This window comes from Amphiura filiformis, chromosome 3, assembly GCF_039555335.1.
Source record: "Amphiura filiformis chromosome 3, Afil_fr2py, whole genome shotgun sequence".
In the NCBI taxonomy this organism is placed as follows: Eukaryota; Metazoa; Echinodermata; class Ophiuroidea; order Amphilepidida; family Amphiuridae; genus Amphiura; species Amphiura filiformis.
Genome location: NC_092630.1, coordinates 17927248 through 17952367, shown reverse-complemented (window position 1 = coordinate 17952367; position 25120 = coordinate 17927248). Strand labels below are relative to the sequence as shown.

The 25120-nt window shown below is 36.8% G+C and overlaps 1 protein-coding gene across 1 annotated transcript in view; it reads left to right on the top strand.

The window, feature by feature from the left end:
* LOC140148152 (sodium-coupled monocarboxylate transporter 1-like) overlaps window positions 1-25120 on the top strand; it is a 32541-nt gene that overhangs the window by 4494 nt on the left and 2927 nt on the right. The window contains exons 2-13 of the mRNA XM_072170012.1: window positions 9538-9603; window positions 9734-9785; window positions 10807-10874; window positions 14232-14389; window positions 16181-16315; window positions 17636-17765; window positions 18618-18706; window positions 19760-19872; window positions 21458-21528; window positions 22224-22310; window positions 23110-23324; window positions 24211-24311. Coding sequence (XP_072026113.1) covers window positions 9538-9603; window positions 9734-9785; window positions 10807-10874; window positions 14232-14389; window positions 16181-16315; window positions 17636-17765; window positions 18618-18706; window positions 19760-19872; window positions 21458-21528; window positions 22224-22310; window positions 23110-23324; window positions 24211-24311 — 1285 coding nt within the window. The remainder of the gene's footprint in view (window positions 1-9537; window positions 9604-9733; window positions 9786-10806; window positions 10875-14231; window positions 14390-16180; window positions 16316-17635; window positions 17766-18617; window positions 18707-19759; window positions 19873-21457; window positions 21529-22223; window positions 22311-23109; window positions 23325-24210; window positions 24312-25120) is intronic.

Below are 25120 nucleotides of genomic sequence, written 5' to 3'. Positions count from 1 at the left end.
CTACAGTAGAGTATGGTCACTGGCGTAATGAGTGTGAACAACATATCCAAAAAGGACAAAAAATGACATAGGGTGAAAATTGGTAATTTGCATATATTCAATTCGATGACCTCGCCATTGAAAAACGCGTGACACCTTTCAATTAATGAGACCAAATCGCCCACTTAGCGAAGGAGTCGGACAAAATACGGTATCACCTTTTTGTATAAACTACACGTTTTCTCATCTTCGAACACGTCGAAGTACTAGTATGAAAATCAACACGAACATTCAAGTGGTGCATACAGAATGTACAGCTGAATGGAGTAGCTTATTGGAAAAAATACTATAATATTCATTCATTCATTCATTCATTTTTTCACACATCAAATAACAAAAATAGAATAAATACAAAAATCATAACACAAAATGCCGGGACCAAATGTGAGAGTGAAGGAATCACAAGAAAGGTCAGAAGGAGTCTGAAAGTCTGCGATCTCTTGTTTGGTTATTTCATCTTGACATGAGTACGACAGCAGATTGTCATTTCAATGAAGAAAGTAACAGTAAGCTGCCATATTAAACTAAATACATAAAAAAAATAACAGAATACAATAGTAATATAGGAAATGCACAACACAAATAAATAGTATTAGGTGTAAATATCCAATGTGGTCATATAAACCAGATATACAAAAAGAATTAACAGTAACTTTGCATAAGATGTGGTTTTTTAATACATGGCGGACTTGATAAATCGATGATGAACTTTTAATGCTGCTAATATCAACATTATTCCATAACTTAGTAGCTGCATATTTGATGGATTTTTCAAAGAAAGATCTTTTGATAAATGGAAGCCTCAGACGATCTTTATTTCTGGTGTTTTAATCCATGAATCTTAGACTGTTTTATGAACAAATCATCAAAGACACTCGGTCCATTATCATGTTTGTACATAAATAAACCAAGTTCAAATGTATACATAGCCCTGACACTTAAAGTATTATATCTAATCATTAAGGGATCAGTGCTACTTCTATAATCACTTGCACTAATAATACGAAGTGCCCTCTTTTTGAATTTTAAAATAAATTTGAACTTTATTGCTCAAATATTATTTGTATCTTGTGCAAGAATAACCTTGGAGATAGATCTTTCAGGTAATGGATGCTCGTCACGCTGAAAATAAGCTCACTACAACAACTCAAGAACTAAAACTAAAACTCGTCCCCAAATTACCCCACTAATTACAATAGATACAAATTACAACAACCAACTCGATCGCTGTGCAACTTGCCCACGCAGATGCAACAAACAGAACTCGCTCCACAGCTCGCCCTACAACTCGCCCCACAACTCGCCAATTTCAGCCAGGGAGAAACTCCATTTTATCTACGCGATTTTGGAGGCCAAAATATGCACCTTGATTTTCCAAAACATGCAAAAAGAATGATTGCAGCATTTTGCTCTAGGTCAAATCCATAAAAAAATGGCAAACAAGAAATGTCTTTAAAAAGACAACGCCATGGATGAAGATCATGTTTCATAGTTTTGCATTGCAAGTACTTGGAATGTTAGTAAATTTGAATGTTTGGCACAACTAACCGGGTGCGAAATATTGGCATTTATTGGTAAATACCACCAATGACATACTAGAAAATACGGTGGCTGTGTGTGCTAAATAGGTCTACATTTAATTCATACTTGTAACAAACGGCTCAATTGAAATTACATCCTCCCGAGTTTTACAACAATCCAACAATCTATATTCAGACAACCTTAAGAATCACTGGCGTTTGCTGCTTAAGTTTCATGACAATCCAACTATCTATTATCAGTAACTGTTAACCTTGATATGACCTTGATGGTTTTGACGCCTAGGGCCTAATTGTGATTACATGCACCACGCTTTATGAAAATCCGACTATCAATGCTTAGTTGACATCAAATGCGCTTGACACCACTTTGAACATTCTGACAATCCAACACAATATATTATACTTAACCCTTAATCGACCTCAAATGACCTTTAACAATTTTGGGGCATAATTGTTATCCACAATCTGACAATCTATACTCAATTCACCTCGGATGACCTTGACCTGACCTTCCGCTTACTAACCCTGAAACCCATCATGTCCATAACAATCTAACTCCTTCAAATTCCTCTCAACTCTTTTCTTAAAATTTCTGTCCGTTTACCTTTTCTGTGTTTTAACATTTACCAATATTTAGTAAATTAGTTAAAATCCATAAAGCATGGTACATGGTATTTTATTTAAGATATATTTATTCGCAATGTATAGTTTACTGGTAGTTACACTGATTACATTATAATCAAAAAGACTTGATTACTCAATCCCAGGGATTCCCGGGCTCAATCCAATCTTTTTTTTTCCGAATGTGTTGATTATATTGTTACTACCAACTGTCCAGTTGCTCTACCAAAAATGTATAAAACCAAAGCCACTATCTACCCCCAATTACTGGTATCCCCCCCAATTCAATTAGAGATGGTAGTAGCCTGGCACCTGCACTGTTTATACCCAGCTTAGTTCCTGTCTGGTCAGATAATTGCTCATTAATATTGTTGTTGACAGCTTACCAGTAGCCTGGATCAGCATGGATGCATTTATATCCTTTTTCGTAGAGCAATTGTTCAAAATGTTTAACGTCAAATGGTTCCTAAAAACCTTATTTGTGAACGGATTTTCATCGTTAACAAAACAAAATGTATGTTTATAAGATTGATAAAGGTTCTTTTTCAGATCCAATAAAATGATACAACTCACTCAGAAATATTTCAATTCCTATCAGGAATCTTGTTCACTCTGGTACTGGTGTTTCTAGATGTTTTTAGCACCGGTAACACTTCTGTCTGGTTTTGATGACGTCACCAAACTTTCTTGTTGCCGGATTCTTGATCAATAACCTGAGCCTCCTCCTATAAAGACGAGGGGGCCTACCGACTGGACAAAATTTATGACCAGGTCATAAATACTCGGCAACAAGAAAGTTTGGTGACGTCATCAAAACCAGACAGAAGTGTTGCCGGTGCTAAAAACATGTAGAAACACCAGTACCAGAGTGAACAAGATTCCTGATAGGAATTGAAATATTTCTGAGTGAGTTGTATCATTTTATTGGATCTGAAAAAGAACCTTTATCAATCTTATGAACTATGAACGATCCTGATGAATCTGTTTCAAGAGTTAAAGAAGAATTACGGAGAAGATACCGTGAAGAAGCTCCGGAATTGTGAAAATATCGAGAAAAAGACTTCCAGATTTAGGAACCATCGTATATTCACTTTACGCTGCCGTGATCAGAGCCTTACCCCACCCAGTTTACGTCTCAAATGTCCCATCAACACGCAAAGAGCTCGTGATATAGTAAATAAAGCTGAAAAAGAGTTGTTACGCGAGCGAATCAGAGTAATAAACAACAAACTTGAGCACTTAGATCGCCAAAAATCAAAGGTAAACAAGGATTTAAACTCCCACGGTTTCCCCGACGACGTGAAAACAAACATCACTGAACATCTCGCGAGATCTCGCGAAAAGACATTTCAAGATGTCCGCGCCCGTCAGCAAGGCAAGTTCGATCGATTGGTGGAAACACAAGAAAGATCTAAGCTTAACAAGCCAAAATTTCCGACCAGCAGTGATGAATTAGACCTCAGCGGAACCCAGATCAAACGGTGGGTAGTTAATTTATCCAAATACAAAGTTACTAATGCGCAAGAAAAGGTGCTTAGTCGTGGCCTCAATTATGCCATATCCCCGGACAGTATAGATCGTTCCATAACAAGCGAGTACATTGTTGCGTGTGAGCGAGCGTGTTGGAAGTTACCTAGCGGAGTTGCGGCCCAGCTCAGATCGGAGGTTGTAGGTGCTATAAAATCAACCAAACCCCCCAAATCTGATATCCCAAAAGAGGAAAGACTCGCCATAAAGCAACTTCAGAAAGAAAAATCAGTCAAGATCTTAGGTGCAGACAAAGGCCGTGCTACTGTTATCATGGATACCGATGAGTATGAGGCAAAATTATCTGACATGCTAAATGATACCAGCACTTATGTCAAACTCGATAAAGACCCTACGCCAAAGTACAAACAGCAATTGGTGAATATGCTCGGTAGACTTGAAAAAGAAGGCAAAATAAGACCTGAGGATAAAAAGTTCTTGTATCCCACGGCTGAGATTGTCCCCCGCATCTATGGTAGTCCAAAAATCCATAAGAAGGACACGCCTCTCCGTCCCTTTATCAATCTTATGAACTATGAACGATCCTGATGAATCTGTTTCAAGAAAATGTATGTTTAATATATTAATTTACAAAATAAGTGTTTATTTTCAGATTTCCAATTAGTCATGTTATCAGTATAGCTGATAGGGGCCAAATCCAGACCTTGCTCATATTTACATTGTTATAGTCAATAACAGATACTTTGTAATGGTAGTCCCTGGCAACCCAGTCTGCATGTGGCTCAGTCGCAAACATACACGACAGAAACCGGCTGTGAAGGAGCCTATATGGTTGAATCCAACCACAAGTGTCCACGGGCCAAAAATAAAAGTCAAAAATAAAAATGTCTCCACAATTTTTTCCTTTTGCCCATTGATTGATGGCATGTTGGCCTTATAGGAACCAAAAGTGCCATCACTAATCTTGAAAAATAAATCCAGGACGTGTGATAGTAAATGTGACATCAAAACCCAATGTTACCTACGAATACCACTAGGATGCTTTTACTATCGCAATACTAATCAACCTAAAACAAATGGAATATTCCCATTAACACTTTTTTCGTGTAATGTACACCACGGGGTGTCAGGAAAATGCTAGCTCAACCAGAAAATATTTGTTTTTATTTTTATAACACGATCAATATGATCTTAGTCAATTTATGCTAGTTTATTTTTGAAAATGAAGTTTAGGTCAGTTTCTGTATTTTATTTATCAAATGAGTATGAATAAATTTACATATTGTATAAGAACGAGTGGGATATCTGTTTTCAGGAATATTAGGAATTATACGCATACACCTAATGCTTTATAAAATGATAGGTGAAGAAACCCGGGTATTCGTAGGTAACATGAGCGATTTAACAATTTCTATATTGAGTTTAGAGGTTTAAATTTTGCTATTATGATAATGAATGAATAAAATGGCAGTTTTTAGATCTCTTTCAGATGGTACGTCCAAATGAATAAGTGCTTTTACCTTAGATCAACATTTTTTGATGCTTTTAGCAAGATTTTGAACACTTCATTTTGATACACAAGTAGTTAAACAGCAAATTTACATAATAAATAATTGTTGAATGAATCCGTATATGGGTAATAATATTGTCCGCGGGTACCGCTTAAAGTTTTGACAATTAATTTCCATTGGTAGGGACACTTCATTACACATGTCATGTATTATGCTGTATTCGTAAGTAACATTTCAGTATTTGTAGGAAGAATTAGACTTTTGGTGGATATCGCAATCAAATCTTCATTTTATAACGCACTTTGAATGTATTATTTTCTTTATGTGCGTTTATTGATACTTGAGACCCTATCATGTATATTTAATGTCGGTTCACAGTGGTTGAAAGAGGATTGAAGTAAGAAACAAAGGCACTAAAGTGACTTTAATTTGCTTAATTGCACACAAATCGCTTAAAACCGTTATTGCAGACTTGTGAAGTCCATCTTGGAGTCAGTTTGAGGGCAACTATAATAATGCTTTATACTAGGGTCCACCACTGTGTTGTCTAAATCATGAGACAACGAGAAAAGTCGTTTTTGTCCATATGGTATTCGTAGGTAAACTTAACGAAAACGTCAAAAGTTACCTTCGAATAAACCAATTTGGACACAAATTACTCAGAAACCAGAAGGTCGGTAAACGTTTAAAATGAAACACACATGACAGCTGACAAATCCAAGTATTTATCCCCTTCTAATCTTCTTCGAATCTGATTTTTCTTTCAAATGAGCAGACCGTCATCTATTTCAGTACATATTTTTCAACAATTAAGCCGTATTCAGTTTTGCATGGTGGGCATTTATGTGAATTCGCAACTTTCATTGACATATGATTTGATAGCAAAAATACAGGCCTTCGTTGTGTACCAATATGGGCATTGGCATGAATGGCGATGTTTCACAATACTGTCATGATGTCAAATTGTATTCGTAGGTAACATTCGGTTACCGAAATTTACCTACGAATACTTGCTTTTTATTGTTGACATCTCAGAAATATTTAAACGCAGGCTATTGAAACTTGGTAGAAATAAAGAGTGTATTACCCTGCACCTATTGCTTAACTATTGTTTACTATTCTCTCAGTTTGTGGAAATGACACAGCTTTTAACATGTATTCGGAGGTAATGCATATTTTTTACCAAACCTACCTTTGTGCCATTTAGAATTTCTGGCAGCTAAACACAATAATAAAGATGTCCGAATGCAATGCATTTCAGTATTGGACATATCAAAGCTTGTTTCAATTGCGCATTTATTAGTGATTTCCATTTTTTAAAGATATATCTAGTGCTATGAAAAATTGTATTCGTAGGTAATGTAAAAAATACCACTCAAAAAATGATCACAAAAAGTTCATAATTATGTACAAATATGTGAAAAATTGAACAGGCAATCTTTGAATACACACCTTTCAGGAAATCAATTTAGATTCAATCCAATGACTTCTTTTCATAACTGATTTAGATGTTTTTAAAAATACTGTAAGAAATATTTTGAAAAAATGGGTAAAAATAGCATGTTTTGGGGTCTCTGTGTCTAAGTTTTTCACAGAAGTGGGTCTTATTATATATGATTGTCATAATTGGAGTTGATCCCTTAAAATAAAAGTGGATTGTTTTCTGGGTAATTCACCTTAATGTCATGATCCCTTAAAGCTAGTTGCAGGTATGTGCACTGAAGCTTGCAATCTAGATGTGGTGTGTGTATTGTATGTAGTGGTCAGACCTGGATTCTAGGTCAGCCCATTTCTTTTGTGGACAATTCTTTAGGTATTGTCAATATTCAGATTTCTTGTGTGTCATGTAAATCATGTAGTCTCTGGCTTTGTGAATATCTGGGCATTCAATTTTAACATCCGATTGAGATAAGATCTGCTGCCCATTTCACTGAGGAAGTGAAATGTTGTTTTATTCAGCATGATGAATATTTCTCTTTACTAACATCGTATGGCTAAAAAGGCTTTACCAGTTTGCGATGCTCCATTCATTTATTTTTTCATGCGTATAAGAGAAGTATTTATTACAATCCTTTTGTTGCGTGATATTATTCCGTCTCTTTGTTGTTCACATTATTTGCTGCGTGGCTTTGCTTAGCGTCGGTTGGGAATTTCAGTCCAATCCTGACAATGATCAAGGCGAATAAACACAATACAAAAACGGATGCCAATTGATTAATACTTTTAAGTTATGGCCCTGAACATGCCGTGTACACTTTTCGTTGGATCCGACCATATACACATAACAAGTGTTTGAGTATAATAAAGAAAGTCATGCATATGCAAAATGAAGGAAATACCTATTGCCAACTTGGTAAAATGCATACTCGTAGCCCAATCTTGTACATCATAGCACCCAGTTTGGATTTGTGGTTTCGAAATGTTGCAATTAAACATTAGTTCTTTCAAATATGAAACGCTAAAACCCAAATCTAGAACAAACAATCATTATATTTAGAAAGATATAGAAAACTTTCCATAATAGAGATTGGACCCAAGTACATCCAAATTAAGTGTCAATTCAGAATTAGTCCACCATGGCGGTAAAATTGTTCTCTTATTTTCCCAAAATGACCAAATATGCGATGTGCGCCGCATATAACACAACTGCGTATTCTTAGCAGCCATACAATAACATAATCACTTCCATTAATTCCCCAAGATAATCGCCCAAGCCTTCCAATACAAACCACGTAACATAGCGTCGTGTAACTTAGTGATCTCCTTGCAAGACACGTCAGGCATGTCAGGTGGTCTACTTGTTCTTCATTAAAACTGAGATTTTGGTATCCTAAGAAAACTTATATTTTTCCGCCATGGGCGGGTTAATCCTGAATTTACACTTAATTTAGGTGAATTTTGTCTTGGGTCCAATCTCTAGAATGGAAAATTTGCTATATCTTTATAAATAAAATGATTGTTTGTACTAGATTTGGGTTTTTGCATCTCATATTTGAAAAAAACCGATGTTTAATTGCAATACTTTGAAACCACAAACCAAAACTGGGTGCTATGATGTATGAGATTGGGCTACGAGGAATTTTATTGCCATTCGATTGATATGACAAAAACAATTGGACAAGTATTAATTCAAAAGAAAATATCCTATTTTCGTCAAATTTTAACCGATTTGAATGTGTTAGGTGTCAATTTGGACTGAAAATGAGTCATTCGCCAGATATTGATTACAGCTAATTTTATCCATGAACAAAAAACCTATACAGCACATTTCATATCTGCCTAAACTCATATCTACATACATATCATTAGATTTATACAGTTTACTTCGAGGACTTTTATATATCAAAATTTTTAAAAATATCAAATTTTAATACTTTGTCATAAATTTTGTATTATATCGCGATTTTCAAAAAATGAAAATTATTTGATATCAGAAGCACATTCTTCGTATTCAGAACGCAATTTGATATGTCTGATGTGCTCTCTTGCCCCACAAAAATACTGTCGAAACGATTATTCCATCCAGAGCCCTTAAAGGATTGGAGGAGCCATAGTTTTTTCAGTTTTAACCGTTTAATTAACCAACTGTAGTGTACCAAATATTGGTAAACGGTAAAAGACAGAAAAGGTTAAAACACAGAAGTTATAATGATCGAGTTGACAGAAAGTTGTAGTGTTAGATTGCTATGGACATGATGGGTGTAGACGCAAAAATGTTGAAGATCATATCAATGTCATCCAAGGTAAATTGAGTATCAGATTGGCAGTGTCAGATTGTCAGCAAACATACTCTTCTCTTCTAAAAGGGCATTTCGTGTTCTACTGCCTCATCCCCACACAGAACTCTAAAAAAAAAGTTGAGATTTTTATATCACTGGAAACCTCTGGCTACGTAATGTTTATGTACAAAATATTTCTTGCATATAGCAAAGATATCGTGAAATTTGAATTTCGTTCTGGTGCACCAGAACGAAATTACAACGCATTGTCTATGGAGCAGTGTAATACACATAATCATGCATAACTCGCGAACGCAAAATCGGAATTAACTGAAATTTTGAGAATAGGTTTTTTTCGTGGATATCTAATGAAAAATGACACAAATAGAGGATGCTAGGATCACGAAATACTCCTTAAAGGTCGTGTCAATATAGATTGTTGGATTGCCGTGAACCTCGGTGGATGTGTTTCCATTGAGCCCTTTGTCTGAATTAAATAGCAGTCAAGTTAGTTCAATCGTTAAGGCGTTCGACTATGGTCTATGTAGGCCCTAATATTGGACCAAGCCCCATTCATTAATGTTTAATTTGCTTTATTCCGTTTCTTGTTTCTCAAAGTATTTAGAGCTTCGATTCAATAGAGCAGTGCGAATATGTGGTGTGTTTTCCTTCATGGGCCTCACAGTAAGTATTAAATATAAAAAAATACTAAAGCCTTTGAGAAAATATACTTCATTATAATAAATACAATATGATGCACAGGTGTATCCATAAATAAACAACAAGTAGCATTTGATTTACTTTTCTTTTGCAGCCATTGTTCATGGGTTTAGTTATGTATGGACCTGCATTAGCTTTGAATGTCGGTAAGGTATCATTTTTACCATATGTGACCGTTCACGGCGAATGAGCCGTAAATTCCTCCCCGGTCAATTTTGTTTTATTTCGTGTTTAAAAATAAACATCATAAACTTAAAAATGGTATATCATTTGACTTCAAACGATATCCAGAAGCGGGGTTATGGTTTTTACATGCGTCTCTTTTTTCACATTGCTGGCAATAAATATCAAACAGTCATAATTGACGGTCATTTCAAATCATCCCCAAGTCAACGAGGTAAAAGAAAGTTCTCTCATTGTTAATTGTTGGTTATGCATACCTGTACAAAATACAATGCCCGGTAACCCACCACTTGAACAGGATTTAGCAAAAGCAAACAAAGACCAGAGCTATTAAAAGTTCTATAGCCATCTAAGGTAGAAGCTAATTATCCACTTCAACAATAGGATTATTGATTAGTTTTTGACTATCAAAATGAGACAGATGTCGGGCCAGCTTAAGTTACCGATGAATACGACCTTCGTACACATTTTACACCATAACTCAGAATACAATTTAGGGAATTTACGGCTCATTTGTCCTGCCGGGTCACATATATGATTATATTTGACTAAATGGCTCCCATCGCTTTAATGTATGCCGATTAGGGTTCTGCGCTTAACTCGATGAGCTTAATTCTTATGACACGTGATATACATTTTTTTCTGTAAAATGTATTAATAAGTTATAATTATTGATAATATATATAATCTCATTTTCGCATCACAAGACACCTTTTCCCGAATTTATTTATAGGCTTTTAAAAGTGTTTTAGCCTTACAAATTCGCCAAATTCCCTCATAGATGACATCTAGGTGTGTGCGTAGTTGCGTTACGGGACTTGCGTTACATTCAACATAACTTGACTACCTTCTTTATTCCCTAATTTAACATGATTTGCACTATTGCCAAGGGACTATAATTATTCTTGGTGTACGCATGAAGAACCTCTTCTACAATCATCATCATCATCATTTATCATTATTTTTTATATTCTGATTATTTAGTTGCTGGAATAAGCCTATGGGGTTCTGTGATAATTACTGGCGTTGTGTGTACCATTTACACCAGTGTTGTAAGTATTACTATATTAGGCTATAATTTTCCAGGGTTGGCGATTTTTTTTATTTAAAAAAAAAAAAAAAACCGATTTATTTGATTTAAATCGGATTTTTTTTATTTAAATCGATTTTTTTTTATCCCAAGAACTGCTATACCCCATGATAAAGTCTAAAGAGACCAGTGGAATGCTAGACATATGCACAATCCTATCAGGTATTTACAAAAATCAAAACGTGTTTTCAGATGTGAAAATTTCAAAGAAAAAATTTGGTAAAATCATGGGAAAAAAACCTGTTGAATTCTGCACCTTGAAAATAATTTTTTAGCAATAGATAAAATGACATCATAGAGGTATTTAATTGTATCCAAAAGGTGTAAAAACATTACAAATGAAGTAAAACAGGCAATTCAAGATAGAAATTAACTTAAATTGATCAAAATCAGTAAAAACTGAAAACGTTGATTTAAATCAGTGATTTTTTTTTAAATCATTTGATTTAAATCGTGATTTAAATCGCGCCAACCCTGCCATTTTCATTATTTTTTTTGGTGTATCAAATGCAGTTTTCAATCATATTAGGAACAGATTTATTATTCTGGAGTAGTGCTCGGGTGAATGATGAATGTCATTTGATGTTTACATCACACAGTATGTCAATTAAACAAAGAATTACCTGAGGAAGCGCATTACAATGCAAGGACCACACAATCGCAACAGTTTTTGGCGGTCTCTTTGTATCACAAAATTAGATTAAAGACAATAGAAAACTTTAATTGTTTAAACAAAAAATTAAACTGTCACTGTGATTTGTTCAGATAAGCCTCTTGCTTGAGAAAACACATCTCAATATTTGGTGTGTCCACCCCTTATCAGCTCAAGGTCATTTAGGCGACGTGACATTCCCTCGTCCAGGTTTGCCAAAGTCCCTTGTGGAATATCTCGCCAGCAAGCAATGAGGGCGTATCTAAGTTCATGCTGGGTGATTGGTTGGTTGTCCATATTACCTATCCTGCGGGATATTTCTGCCCATATGTTCTCTATAGGGTTCATATCCGGGCTCAAAGCCGATCAGATCAGGTGTTCTACATTCTCATTTTCAAGGAATTCCCTCACGCATAGGGTTCTGTGCGCCGTGGTGTTGTCATCTTGGATCACGAAATTGTTCCCGAAGTCTCTTCTTGCAAACGGAAGCATAACTGTATCAAGAACATACTGGTATTGGTCCTGGTTCATGTATCCTTCTAGCATGTAGAGTTTGATTTAGACCTACTGTGAAATGCTCCCCATACTGTGATTCCACCACCATCTCCTTGGACTTCAGGAAGGATACAACCCTCAAGCAGGGCTTGACCAACCTGTCTTCGGACCTTGAGTCGGTCATCTTGGCTGTAGAGGAGGAACCGGGCCTCTTCACTGAAGATCACATTACGTCAGTGGCCTACTGTTAAATCCCTATGTCTCTGTGACCATAGCAAGCGCGCATGCCGATGTCTTTGCAGAAGTATCGGCTTTCTTATTGGTCGTCTTGGGCGAAAACCTGCACTAAGCAGTCTATTGTTCACAAGTTTCCTGGTAACAGGCGCTTTTATGGACCTCAGCTATTCTGTTCGTAGCCGAGATGCAGACTTCGTGCGGCCATTGCGGCAAAGTCTCAGGAGTGATCGGTCTTCCCTGCCGGTTGTCTTTCGGGGCCGACCTGACCTTGGTCTAGGTGTAGTAGTTCCGGTCTCCCGACGTCTCTTTAAAATGTTAGAGACTGCACCTTATGTAATTCGTAAAGCGGCACCTATATCCTTCTGTTTGTAGCCGTGATTACGTAAGTCGATGACGCGGGCGTATAAATCTGCGCACAACTCGTACCCCATGATCAGAAATATCGTATACAACAGACAGATGCAACAAAATAAAGCTGGTTTCTTTACACTGTAATGCAAAAGCCAATGTAACCTTATAAATCATATCGCTAAAATAACTGCAAAAAGGATGCCCGATGGTTCATTGGTCAGACATAAGAAGCCATTGTCCTACATTATGTATTGTGTGATATGGAATGGTACCTAAGACCTTGGCAGACACCCGTGATCCATTTTGCATGGCTTACGGGTCATTGATGGTAAGAAATCTGCACTTAAAAACAGGGTTATGCAAAAAAATAAGAATATTCCAAACTTTTGTCCATGACTGTAAATTCGCCTCTCTATCTGTCATCGTTGGCTAAAAACAATCGCTATAGCTATGAGTTGTCTTTCATAATCCCCGGGCAAAATCCTATTGTTATAGTGTCTCGCTGTTTGTATAGAATTGAAAACTCAGTGACAATCGGTCGTTTCAAGTTATGAGTTTCACGATCGGTTTTGGTCATTACCGATACCTTTGTTTGTACCCTTTATTAGAAACTTAAACCTGTAGAAAGTAGTTTCGGTTTTCATTTCAGTTTGTTACATAATCGTTTGACCGCAGAATATCAAGTTATAAGTTACCTTGATCAAAGTATACAAACGAAGTTTTTAAATTTCGCAGTGCAATTATATTCAGAGAATTCGAACAAGTCAATCTGCATTTGGAAGCGTGAAGTAGATGACCGAATAATCCTAAGATTATATCCCTGTGAAAAAAAAATATAGACCATTGAAATATTTCCACCGGGATTACAAAAGAATATACACTTGGGTGATGTACACATCTATTCATATCGCATTTAGGGGAATCGATTAAAGGTATATGACTTCCAATATAGTTTACTTTTATTCAAGTTATTTATTGCTCGAAAGAAATGAGAGGAGAGATAAGGGGTGTGGGGTGTGTGTATGGAGAGTAAATTAGAGAGAGAAAGAGAAACAATGGGGAGAGAGAATCGGAAGAGGGAAGGAAGGGCAGAGTAGAACTCGTGAGTGGATCGGAGTGGAATAGTGTGTAGGGAGAGGAGCTGTCGAGTGTAGAGAGGAGACGGCAGCTGAGTTACAAAATAAGCTGGATTTAGACTCCGCGCGCATTGAGCATTTGGCGATTGGTATTTGACCAATAAGGTAACTCGCTTTTCCCGGAAATCTATCTCATTGTTTAAACTAATCGTTATAGCTCAGCGAATCATCGTATTTGTAACTCAACTCATTAGCCGGCGGTTCATTGCATAGTAGAGAGCCACGTGCTTCGCTGCGAGGAGTATTTCTATTGGTTCGTTTACTGCCTGTACAAAAATAATTATTTACCTGATGTGGACAATTTGTGACGGGAAGTGTGATTTATAACTATCTATATGCGGAACTTTTCAAACTATTTTTGTCGTAGATTGTCTGCTACAAAAATACTTTGAAAACAGCAGTGAATGATATTTCATACTAATTTCACATGGATATTTGATTTTAATAGGGCGGTATGAAGGCAGTGTTGTGGACAGATGTTTTTCAGATACTTTTCATATTTGCTGGTATTCTTTCTGCCGTAATTGAGGGATGTAGAAGAATTGGAAATGTGAGCGATATATGGGCAGCAGCAGTCATCACTAAAAGGCTCGACTTCAACTTCAAGTAAGAAACACTTAAAACCACTATATACAGTACAATTTTGAAATATATTGAGGGCGTCCTCCTCAACAAATCTTACAATATGGCTTTAACTGTATTTCAGTCAGTGTTTCACAACTGGATGTTGGCATAAGTTCGTGAGAATCTCTGATATAGTGCCCTAAATATAATCAAGATCATTGTTTCAGAGCAATCCGTGTGGGTTGAATCCATTGAAACGTCAAAATTTGCAATGTTACAACATTAATAAATATTAGGGATGGGGTATGAACGTTTGGACAGTATTTATTGTGGGACATTAGAGCACATCAGACATATCGAATTGCATTCTGAATACGAAGAATGTCCTTCTGATATCAAATAATTTTGATTTTTGAAATTCGCAATGTAATACACATTTTATGGCAAATGATTAAAAATTTATATTTTGATATTTAACAGTACTCGGAGTAAACTTTATCAATCTGATGATTTATACTTAAAGTGTATGTTGGTGGGATGAAAAGCCGACGATCAATTGAAAATTTTGACCTTTCGAATTGAAGACATGGAATTTTTTCCCCAAAACACCAAAACAAATTAGGTCTTTTGGGGAAAATCCATATCTTCAATATGAAAGGTCAAACTTTTCAATTGATCGTCGGCTTTTCCTCCCAGCTGCATACACTTTAAGAACATATCATTAGATTTATCAAATTTACTTCGCAAAAATGTGAAAAATATCAAATTTTTATAATTTGTTATAAAATTTGTATTATATCGTGAATTTCAAAAAATGAAAATTATTTGATATCAGAAAGACATTCTTCGTATTCAGAATGCAATCCGATATGTCTGATGTGCTCTCATGTCCCACAAAAAATACTGTCGAAACGCTCATTCCAGATCCCTTAATCCTGATTTTATTAATCCTACATATTATCTTAATGAATTTAGTGTAATGTTAATCGTAATTAACAAATTGCTTAAATGTTGCAGGAATACCTTTTAATACCAGAATTAATATATTAAAATTCGTATTTGTGTATAAGCCTTATTCATTAATATACACACAAGCACACAAAAACCTGATGTTTAAAGTACAGATTTGAGGGGCATTACATATTTCATTTATCATGCAAATAACCAATCTCCATCATCCATGTCACACTAAACCTGTGCATCTATCGGAAATTAACTTTTTGTCATGCTAAATAGACGTGTTAAATAGGTGCATCAGTATACGCTGGCGAAGTGACGTCATAATCGGCTTAACAGCCATACGCTGGCGAAGTTACGTAATAAATCGGATTAACTACCATAGCAATAGGTGAAAACAATTTTGAATATATCGCGCTGCACTACAAGCAGGTTTTGAATATAAACCGCGCTGCTGCACTGGTACTCTCACGCAGTACCTCTGCATTGAACCATATCATGCTGATTAGTTGCTCTTGTAAGATTAAGGACCGTTCACAAACACTTGTTAGGGCGGCCTGATGCAAAAAGGAGGCCCTTTAAATTTTTGACCCTCCTAAGGGGGGCCTGAAAATATTACCAAAACTTTTCCTGGGAAAATTGAGTTTATATGCTTTTCTATGTGGTTGACCCATAATTTTTATGTCAAAAAGGGAGGCCCTGAAATGAAATATTTTGGCATCAGGCCCCCCCTAACAAGTGTTTGTGAACGGTCCCTTAGTATGATTGAATTGAGCCACCCCCTGCATAATGATAAGAAATGCATTAATTTTTTTTATAGCTTTTTATCACTTAGAAATATGCTTTTAATACTAATTTAAAAAATCTTTTAAAAAGTCCTGATCCAAGTATACGTCATACATTTTGGACCGTCTTCGTGGGTGGAATATTCTTCTGGGGTCAAATCTATACTGTTAACCAAACCATGGTTCAGCGATACCTCACGTTACGGTCAGAAAGAGAAGCTAAAATGTGAGTATTTATAATTGACGACAAGATTAAAAGCCTAGTTTGCGTATGACGTCACTGTCAATCAAACTCCTTACGACCCTTGATTGGTTAATAGCGCGTGTTAAAAGGGAGGTCGATTCATCTGGTGCCTATCAGAGAAAAGGAATCGCCGAAAATGGCTAAAAATTACGTAGGCCCTACTTGTTCAAGGCAAAAAGCAACTTTTCTGGGCATTGTTGGGATGATATCTTCGGGGAAAAGTTTCCTACTATGAGCTTTTGAGACGGTTTACATATTTGAAGGTATATATAAGGCGTCCTGTTTTACCGCCGTGTTCAGCAACTCATCATCACGACACTTGTAAACATGCCGTGCCCGAGTTTCATTGACAGATGACGTCAGACGCAAACTAGTCTTTTTAATTCTGTCTGCAATTATCATCCTTGTGATTTCCCCATACGACCCTAAAAACTCTTGATGAAAAGCCTTGCGCGATTCGCCGAACGCGGCCGGCCTGCAACTGTGGTAGCGTGGCGGGGGGAGGGGGATTCATCCAATTTATACAAATTACACCATGCATTTTCGGGACAACTTATATTGCGCTAACACATAGTTGTCCCAAAAGTATGCGGGGGATTCATCCAATTTATACAAATTACACCATGCATTTTCGGGACAACTTATATTGCGCTAACCTCTTTTGGGACAATTATGTGCCAGTGCAATATAAATTGCCAAGAAATTACTTTTACCAATTACGAGCCCTTTTCCAAAAGACAATTTGACACCTATGCCTGTTTTATTGGATTTATATTTTCATATAGGTAGTGTATGTACACAGGTTTATTTAAAGTAAGTAGCATGCAACAAACTGTTCAACCATTTGTTCACAACTACATTATCCGTTGCAAAATTTAGAGTGTAGGCATTGTTTGTAATGTTAAAACCGCAGGAACAAAATAACTCAAAGTTTGGAAACAGATTGATTTAATGGTAGGTCGCAGTGTAAGATAGAAACACAATGTGAAAAAACTTAGACCACCCACCTTTAATTAAGGGTTTCCAACACAAACCTGGGTTTTTTTCCGGGGGGGTATGGGTGAATTTCAGGGGGGCAAAATCGACAACTTTTGCGCAAAATAGCAGCAAAAAGTGGTAACCTGAATTTACGTAATTTGTAATTTTGGGGTTTTTGCCTCAAAAAGGGGGAAGAACAATATTTGGGGGTTGGGGTGGGGCAAATGCCACTGCCACTGGTAATCAGGGCAGCTAGTATCTTCGGCGTTAAATCATTTACATTCAGTTCGATAATTTTTACTCATGTTATTGTTTCCACATTAGTGCCGTTGCCATTGGTGTTGCTGGAGTGATGGTGATATTCCTGTTAGTGTGCATTGCTGGTGTCACTATGTACGCTTACTATGAAGGTTGTGATCCATTAACTTTAGGACTCGTTCAGAAGCCAGATCAGGTGAATAAGACATACTGCAGTTACTGTCCGTTTTCCTATACACAATACACAGTGCTCTCACCATTGACGCGTGACCTCTACAAACAGTGTATGTTATAGGTATATGGGCATTGCCTAGTTAACATCACTGTGTGAAAAATAACCGGCCAATATTTTAACTATTCTCCAAACTTCTAGCAAATATATTTCTCTAACATGACCTAAAATTACAGCTAGGTTAGATGTTCAGAAGGGTCGCACTTTCGTAGAATATGAGTGAGGGCAAAGCATAGCTAGCTCATAGCTAGCCAACTCCCCGTGTTAATTGAATGGAGATTTGACCGAAAATATTGAGCTATATTGGTAACGGACCGCTCCGTTCTGAAGGATGCCACAAAAAAACGGTACAAGCTACATTTAAACTATTAGGAGGAGAGCAGTAGAGCGCTATTGCTCTTGCTCTCCTCAAAAGGCAGTCCCCGCTCACTATGTACGCTTGCTATGACGGATGTGATATCCGTTAGCTGTGGGACTCGTCCAGAAGCCAGGCAGGTGAGTAAGAGTCAATCTACGTCCTTACTATGAACGCTTACGATATGTTAACAATGGGACTCGTTCAGAAAGATATTAATGTGTACACACATATGTTACCAGAAATTTTACCCGTTGGAATTGTGTAAAGTGTAAAAGTAAAAATTGTAGAAATGATCAGAAAACATGCTGGGTAGTTGTCACTGTTATCATGTATGCTAATAATTTGACCGAAATCACTACGTCATAGCTTTTTCTTACTGATTTTTGGAAGTTGGAATATCGCAAAGAGATTTCTTTGTTGTTATTTGTTTGTTTTTGTTGTTTTTCTTTCTTGTGCAGATGTTAGTTTACTACATCATGGATTTGTTCCGTAACACACCAGGTATTCCAGGTCTTTTCGTCGCAAGTATTTTCAGTGCCACACTAAGGTATTATTATAACTCTTCATAATAATTTTCGGTACAAATTACCGAATAGGGTGCAATTTACTCAGTGGCGGTGTTAATATTTTTCTTGCGCCCCACCCCACCCCCACTTTTGAGCCAAAAAAACCCACAATTACGTAACTTTCGACCTTTTGCGGCAATTTTGCGCCAAATTTGTCGATTTTGCCACCCTCCCTGAAATTCCCCCCCCCCCCCCCACCACCACCACCAAAAAAATCATTCCTGGTGCCGCCACTGAACGTGCAAGACTTGAGTCCAGTCCTCGTTTATGGAGTTTAGAGTTGGGATAGGGCAGTCTTGTAATAAGACTAGTAGAGTTGCACCCTATTCGGTAATCGCTCCTAATTTTCAAATACTGACGAATATCACATTATACTACGGTCCGGTCCGATCGATGATAACCCGTGAAGCGACCAGCGCGATTCGCCGACCATTGTCAAACAATAATGGCACATCACGGCTTAGCACCGCAAAATAATCGAAATCGTTTTTAAAATAAGGACCTGATAATAACATTTTGTATTGTGTGTAAAATTTTGTACCCAAACATATAGGGCATATTGGGATAACCTTCCGGATATAGTCAGCTCATGTCTGACGTTTTTAGCATTAAGGTGTGCGTTTGTGCAAAAAAAGTAAAAATGTTTGAAGTCTAAATATTCTACTGTCGTGTGTACGATTGATTAATGTTGATTATTATTGTCAATAAGCGTATAAATAAGGGAACAAACAAACAAAAACTCGAGGACGTTCTACAAAGGAAAATCCTTTCGGGGAATAGGTCAAAAAGTCTGATTAGCTTACGTTTGTAAAAAAAACTAGTTAAAGTGTTCAAAGTTGATCTTTTTGAATTGTCAATATTTGATATTTCACACTTATATTAGAGGAAAAGGAGAGGTCATCCTCCTAATGAAAAGAATTTCATTTATAGGATGTCGGGCAACTTTTGACTTGTTTCCTAAAATAACGTGGTAGGTGTATATAATGAATTTGACACAATATAATTAGGTATTTTACTTATTTTCTAAATTCCAGTACAGTTTCTTCTGGTGTAAATGCACTTGCAGCAGTTACCGTACAGGACATAATACGCCCACACTTCAAAGGAATACCCGAACGGCGAATGACGAGACTGGCAAAAGTAGTCGGTAAAGATGCCTTATTTTTAATGTGCATACAGTAAAATATATTTGTTTCACTTGTCGTTTTATTTCATTGATGCAAAAGAGACGGCCTTGCATCAGAGCCTTGCATCATACTTGTTTATCAATCAAATCTAACCACACGCACAAAGGATGATGGTAAAATACCCGCTAGATGCGTACATTCATCCACCAACTTTCGCGCCAGCACAAAAGCGCCGCATTCCATAGATAGTTGTGTACCATGTATAGTTAACTTAATGGTAATGGCACGTGCCCGGAGGATTTAAACAATAACGAGATCTGGGCGACCAATCACAAGCCAGATTCATTTAAAGATGCATTACATCATTAACAATTTTAGTTGGGCCAGAAATTGGCCTAACTCTCCATAGAGTCCTGTGTTAAAAATATTAACCGCAAGTCAAAGTCAGTAGTCTACTTGGGAAGCTAACAAACAGAGGGACTACGGTGACTGAACTAAAGATCAGATGTGAAAATCTATCAATTGTGCACACATTAATTAAATCAGAGTTTTAAGCTTAAATGCAATAGCCAGAATATGCACAATGGGCAAGTGGACTACGGAGAAGTCTATACTACCTGCCGCTGCCAGTAATGTCGGAGATCTGGTTTACGTCAAAGTGCGTACCTCTTCCAAGAAAGGAAATTATATTCTTCTGTCGACTTGCTGAAGACTGGTTTATGAACCAACACATCTGTCAATGTAAGTGGAAACGATGGGACTGCATGCGACACAGGCCTGTTTCCTGAAGAAATTGGGTGAAAGATGAAAGTAGCACCAGTTTCGAGATAGATAACGGCGCAAGGAGTTAATTCTTTGGAGAACTGCCCAAGGAGTTCAGTGTTCAGAAAGCAGCACCATTTCAGAGCGAGGATTTTACACGCAAAGGATTTTACGCACGGGACTATAATATATATGCAAGTGTACAGTGGACTTCGCAGTTCGCAGTGGACATGGTGGACAGTGGACTGAGCAGTGATTTTCGCAGGACACTGAATCAGGATATACACATTGTGTACATTAGCCTTCCAGAACATTGCAAGAACTCTATGATCACCTAAAAGAAGACTGCTGGTTAAGTACTGAGTAGTTAGAATTGTAATTGTGCGTGTTTTTTTGTATGTGCATTTGTTGTCATATAGTGTACCAATCATATTTTACTTTCAATTAAGGACTTAGATTAACCTAACTTAATTAATCAGTGTGTTTTGTTGTGCATTCTGAAGTGAATTTGGGATAAAGATGTTTTTGGTCTTGAGTCATTAAGCGGCTCGTAACAAAAACAAAACACAAAAGACAGTGAACAGGAAGACAGTGTCGAGGACAAACAAGACATTCACACACACAAACCACTATCTTGAAACTGCCATGAGCAGAATTCGTATGACTGGCTTGAGAAATTTGATTATTTTAAAACAACTTTTTTGTTGTTGTAATCCTCTGTTTTATCCAGCCTGTTCTGATAAATGGACACTCCGTTTGTATAATTTTATCAGGTTAATTAATAATATGGTTTGTAAAGTGTGACGTATTTTGACATTAATGTTGTATTGTACTCTATTGCAGGATTTTGTTTTGGACTACTTGCTGTTTTGATTTCCTACATAATATCGTTGCTTGGATCTACCTTGTTACAGGTAAAGTTTTCTCTTAAAATTAATTGTCAGTTTTAAAATTGGGTTGAATTAATTGTATAACACGCCATGATGACAGCTATAACAGCTATGATGATCAAAATTAAATAGCTCCAGAACACTTCTAAACAGACAATACTACAATATACTATTGAATACCAGGCTACAATGAACCGTCATTAAGCCGTCCTGTATTGAATATAATACTATATAGTCCATTTGGCTTCATCAAGACAGTAGCGTCCGCGCATGCGGCGGATGACATGATCGAGCCGGCAACTTGCGAAACCGCATTTTCCAATATAGTCGGTTAGTTTTGTGGGGTTCATTATCGAACCCAAACGGTTTTAGCTTGTATTTATATTATTTATCAACATAGGCCTATTTGTTTGTGATATTTCAAGCGTTTTAAAATTTCAAAATAATTCCATTCAATTACACGGTTGACGATGAAAATTTACTGAATTTAGGGAATGCAATGCGGCCACCACCTGCGTCCGCGTGTAATACACGCGCGATCAATGACTGCCCTCTACAGATACACCGCCTTTGATCTTGCGTGTATCACACACGGACACTATTGTCTCGAATAAGCCAAATGAACTGCCGTATATCACTAACAAACATGACTAACTCAAAACTAATTGCACATGCGTGTTCTTTGCATCATGATAATTTATTATCTTTTTTCCGTCAAGTTTGTTTTCAATATTTTTGCTCTGTTTTGTGGACCTCTTCTGGGCCTGTTTTGTCTTGGAATGTTTCTTCCCTGGAGTAATTCTAAGGTACGTGTTGTTTTGCAAAGGTCAGAATAATCCTATGTTTTCTGAGCATTTTCCCATTGGTGCGGCTGTAGCGGTTTTCTCCGCAGCGATTTTTTCATTTCTCCGATGCAATTTCCGATTCTTGGCTCCGCTCTAATGATGAGCTTTGTTCGAACATACGTTCTAATTATTTACGGCAAATATTTGACGCAGCGAACAACGTGGTGACAAATCTGCAGCTACGTCTATCGCAACGTAACAAAACCAATTACACGTTGCGTCGAACTATATCTCAATTTGAAGTAAACAACTTAAAATATTTGTGCCAAAAAATGATATTTTCTCTTTAAATCGCACTATTTTCTGGTAATAGAATAGAAATAAAGGGTGCAGCATTATCCTTTACACGAAAATAATGTGTCCTCGGCAGTAAAAACGTTGCGCCTCACCCATTATTTACGTTTTTACTGCCTCGGACACATTATTTGGGTATAAAGGATAATGCATTACCCTTTATTTCTTAATTATATCGCGCGTCGAGGGTTCAGAACCAGAAAGCTTAGACTCACTTTTTGGCCATTTTGTGATTTTTGGTACCAAAATAATCACAGCACCCAGAGATTCTTCCAATCATAACACTTTAACCCGAATCAAAACTCATTGTGCAGATATCTTATTATGATTGGAAATGTTGAATAGAAGACTTCTACATTCAGACAAAAGAAATCTTTTACTCATAAACCATTATAACTGAAATATTTGCGACAGATCAGGGTTACGCAAATATTGGCTTTTTTTTGTATTTCCATACCATATTCAGGGAGCTGTATCGGGATATTGTTTTGCAATGCTACTCACAAGTACTATCATTATTGGAAGCATCATACACCCAGATACAACCGCTACAAACAAACTGCCACTTTCCGCCGAGTTTTGCCAAGAAAACACTGGCAATGTCACTTTCACAACAGATCCTGCTTTCACGATGCCATCTATGAATACAACGACTAGTGGCATGGATACCGACAACATCAGGTAACAAAATTGACAAATCAGGTGTAACTTTTCCTCACCGATGACACTATTCACCACGTGCACTGTTTCGACATATTGGGTAGTACCTCGATCGAACTGGCAACACGCAACGTTATTATTATGACTAGTTCAATTCCATTCTTGTATTTCGAGGCTCTACCCTCAAACATGGTGACCGAGTATAAGGAGCGAAGATAATCCAAAACAATTTTAAACATAACTTGTTCGTACCTTGATGTACCCTGAGTAATTTCATGTGATCATTTATTTACATTTAAAACTATTTCATGAGAGATTGGAATCCCCTCTCATAGTTTCTCATGTAATTATTAAGTTGACACACAATAACAAAGTCAGCCAGATATCTTGGGAATTAACAGATTATTCAATGTCATCATTGCATGGCATTATGTTGCTAAATGTGAACATGGTGAATGCGAAAGAATGATCTTTTAATAGATTGGGGCATGATTTGGTTGCAGATTTGATCATGATGAAATTGTTGCTGTGTGGTATCTAATAATTATGCTCTGGTATATATGCCTTCAAGGAAAGATATGTCCTACTTCGAAGATGTGCGAATCTTTTCAAAGTGCGCATCTTTTCCAAGAAGAAAATGTATTCTTCTCTCGACTTCCTTAATTCTGGTTTACGAAACAATAAATCTGTATGTATTAACATGATCAATGCATGTTCCTTAAGAAAGTGAGCGAATGGTGAAAGCAGCACCGTTTTTGGAAATTGTTATCTGTGCAAGGATTCTGTACACAAAGGATACCAGGCAAGCTGTCTCCAATTCTACCGTGGGCTTCATGGGACAACCTTTACTTTTACTTTAGAAATACAATAACGGAAGAAACGTGTTTCTTTTTCTTTATACTTCAAGATCTGTGGCGAGTCAGGTGTTCAGCGTCTCATACGCCTGGTATACATGCATCGGTTGCTTGGCTACTGTCGTTGTTGGTCTGCTGGTTAGCTTCATTACAGGTAATCAATCAACCATTTGCAAACATACATTTGAATCAATGCATTACAGATAGCTACAAATATTTTCTTTCGGGCTCTCGGCTCTTAATACAAGTTTATGATCAAATGGTATTGGTATAAACAAAAAACATATGAATGTCCAATGGTGTCAGTAATGTTTATTCAATATCACTGAGACGCAGAACTCAACACGGTTTACACATACATGGACCACAATACTCATTCCTAGTCTTTGCCTGCTTCCAGACAGAAGCTTCCGTTGGTTTTTGTTTATAGTTTGTTTACACGGTTGGTCCATAAGGACACACGCTAACACCATGTTAATCTCATGGATACGGTTGTTTTGATGTGACCGTTTGTTAATTTTTCTATCAAAATATAATGTTCAATTCTAGACCTGGACAATACCAACCGTTCATATTTCATAGCTATATTTAACATAGATTCTCATTTTTATATCGAATTATTCATCTTTTTCTGCTTTTTTGTGAATTTTATTCTATTAACTGCACATTTCTTTGCAAATTGAGGGCGCTATTTACATACAAATTTAAATTAGCCAATTAATATGAGTTACATGTATTCCTTACATTTCATAATAAAAACTGTTTTGAAAATTTCCTTGCAATTTGTTATTTTTTCTGATGTTCTAATGACATTATACAAGTGTCTACCCCTTCTAAAGATGCAAACAAGATTTATTCTTGCCATCATTATTCAATTAAATACAGTTTACATGCCAACCTGGAAAAACACTAAGACCATAGAAACGAGATGCACAAGCCAGGCCAATAAACTTGGGATTAGTA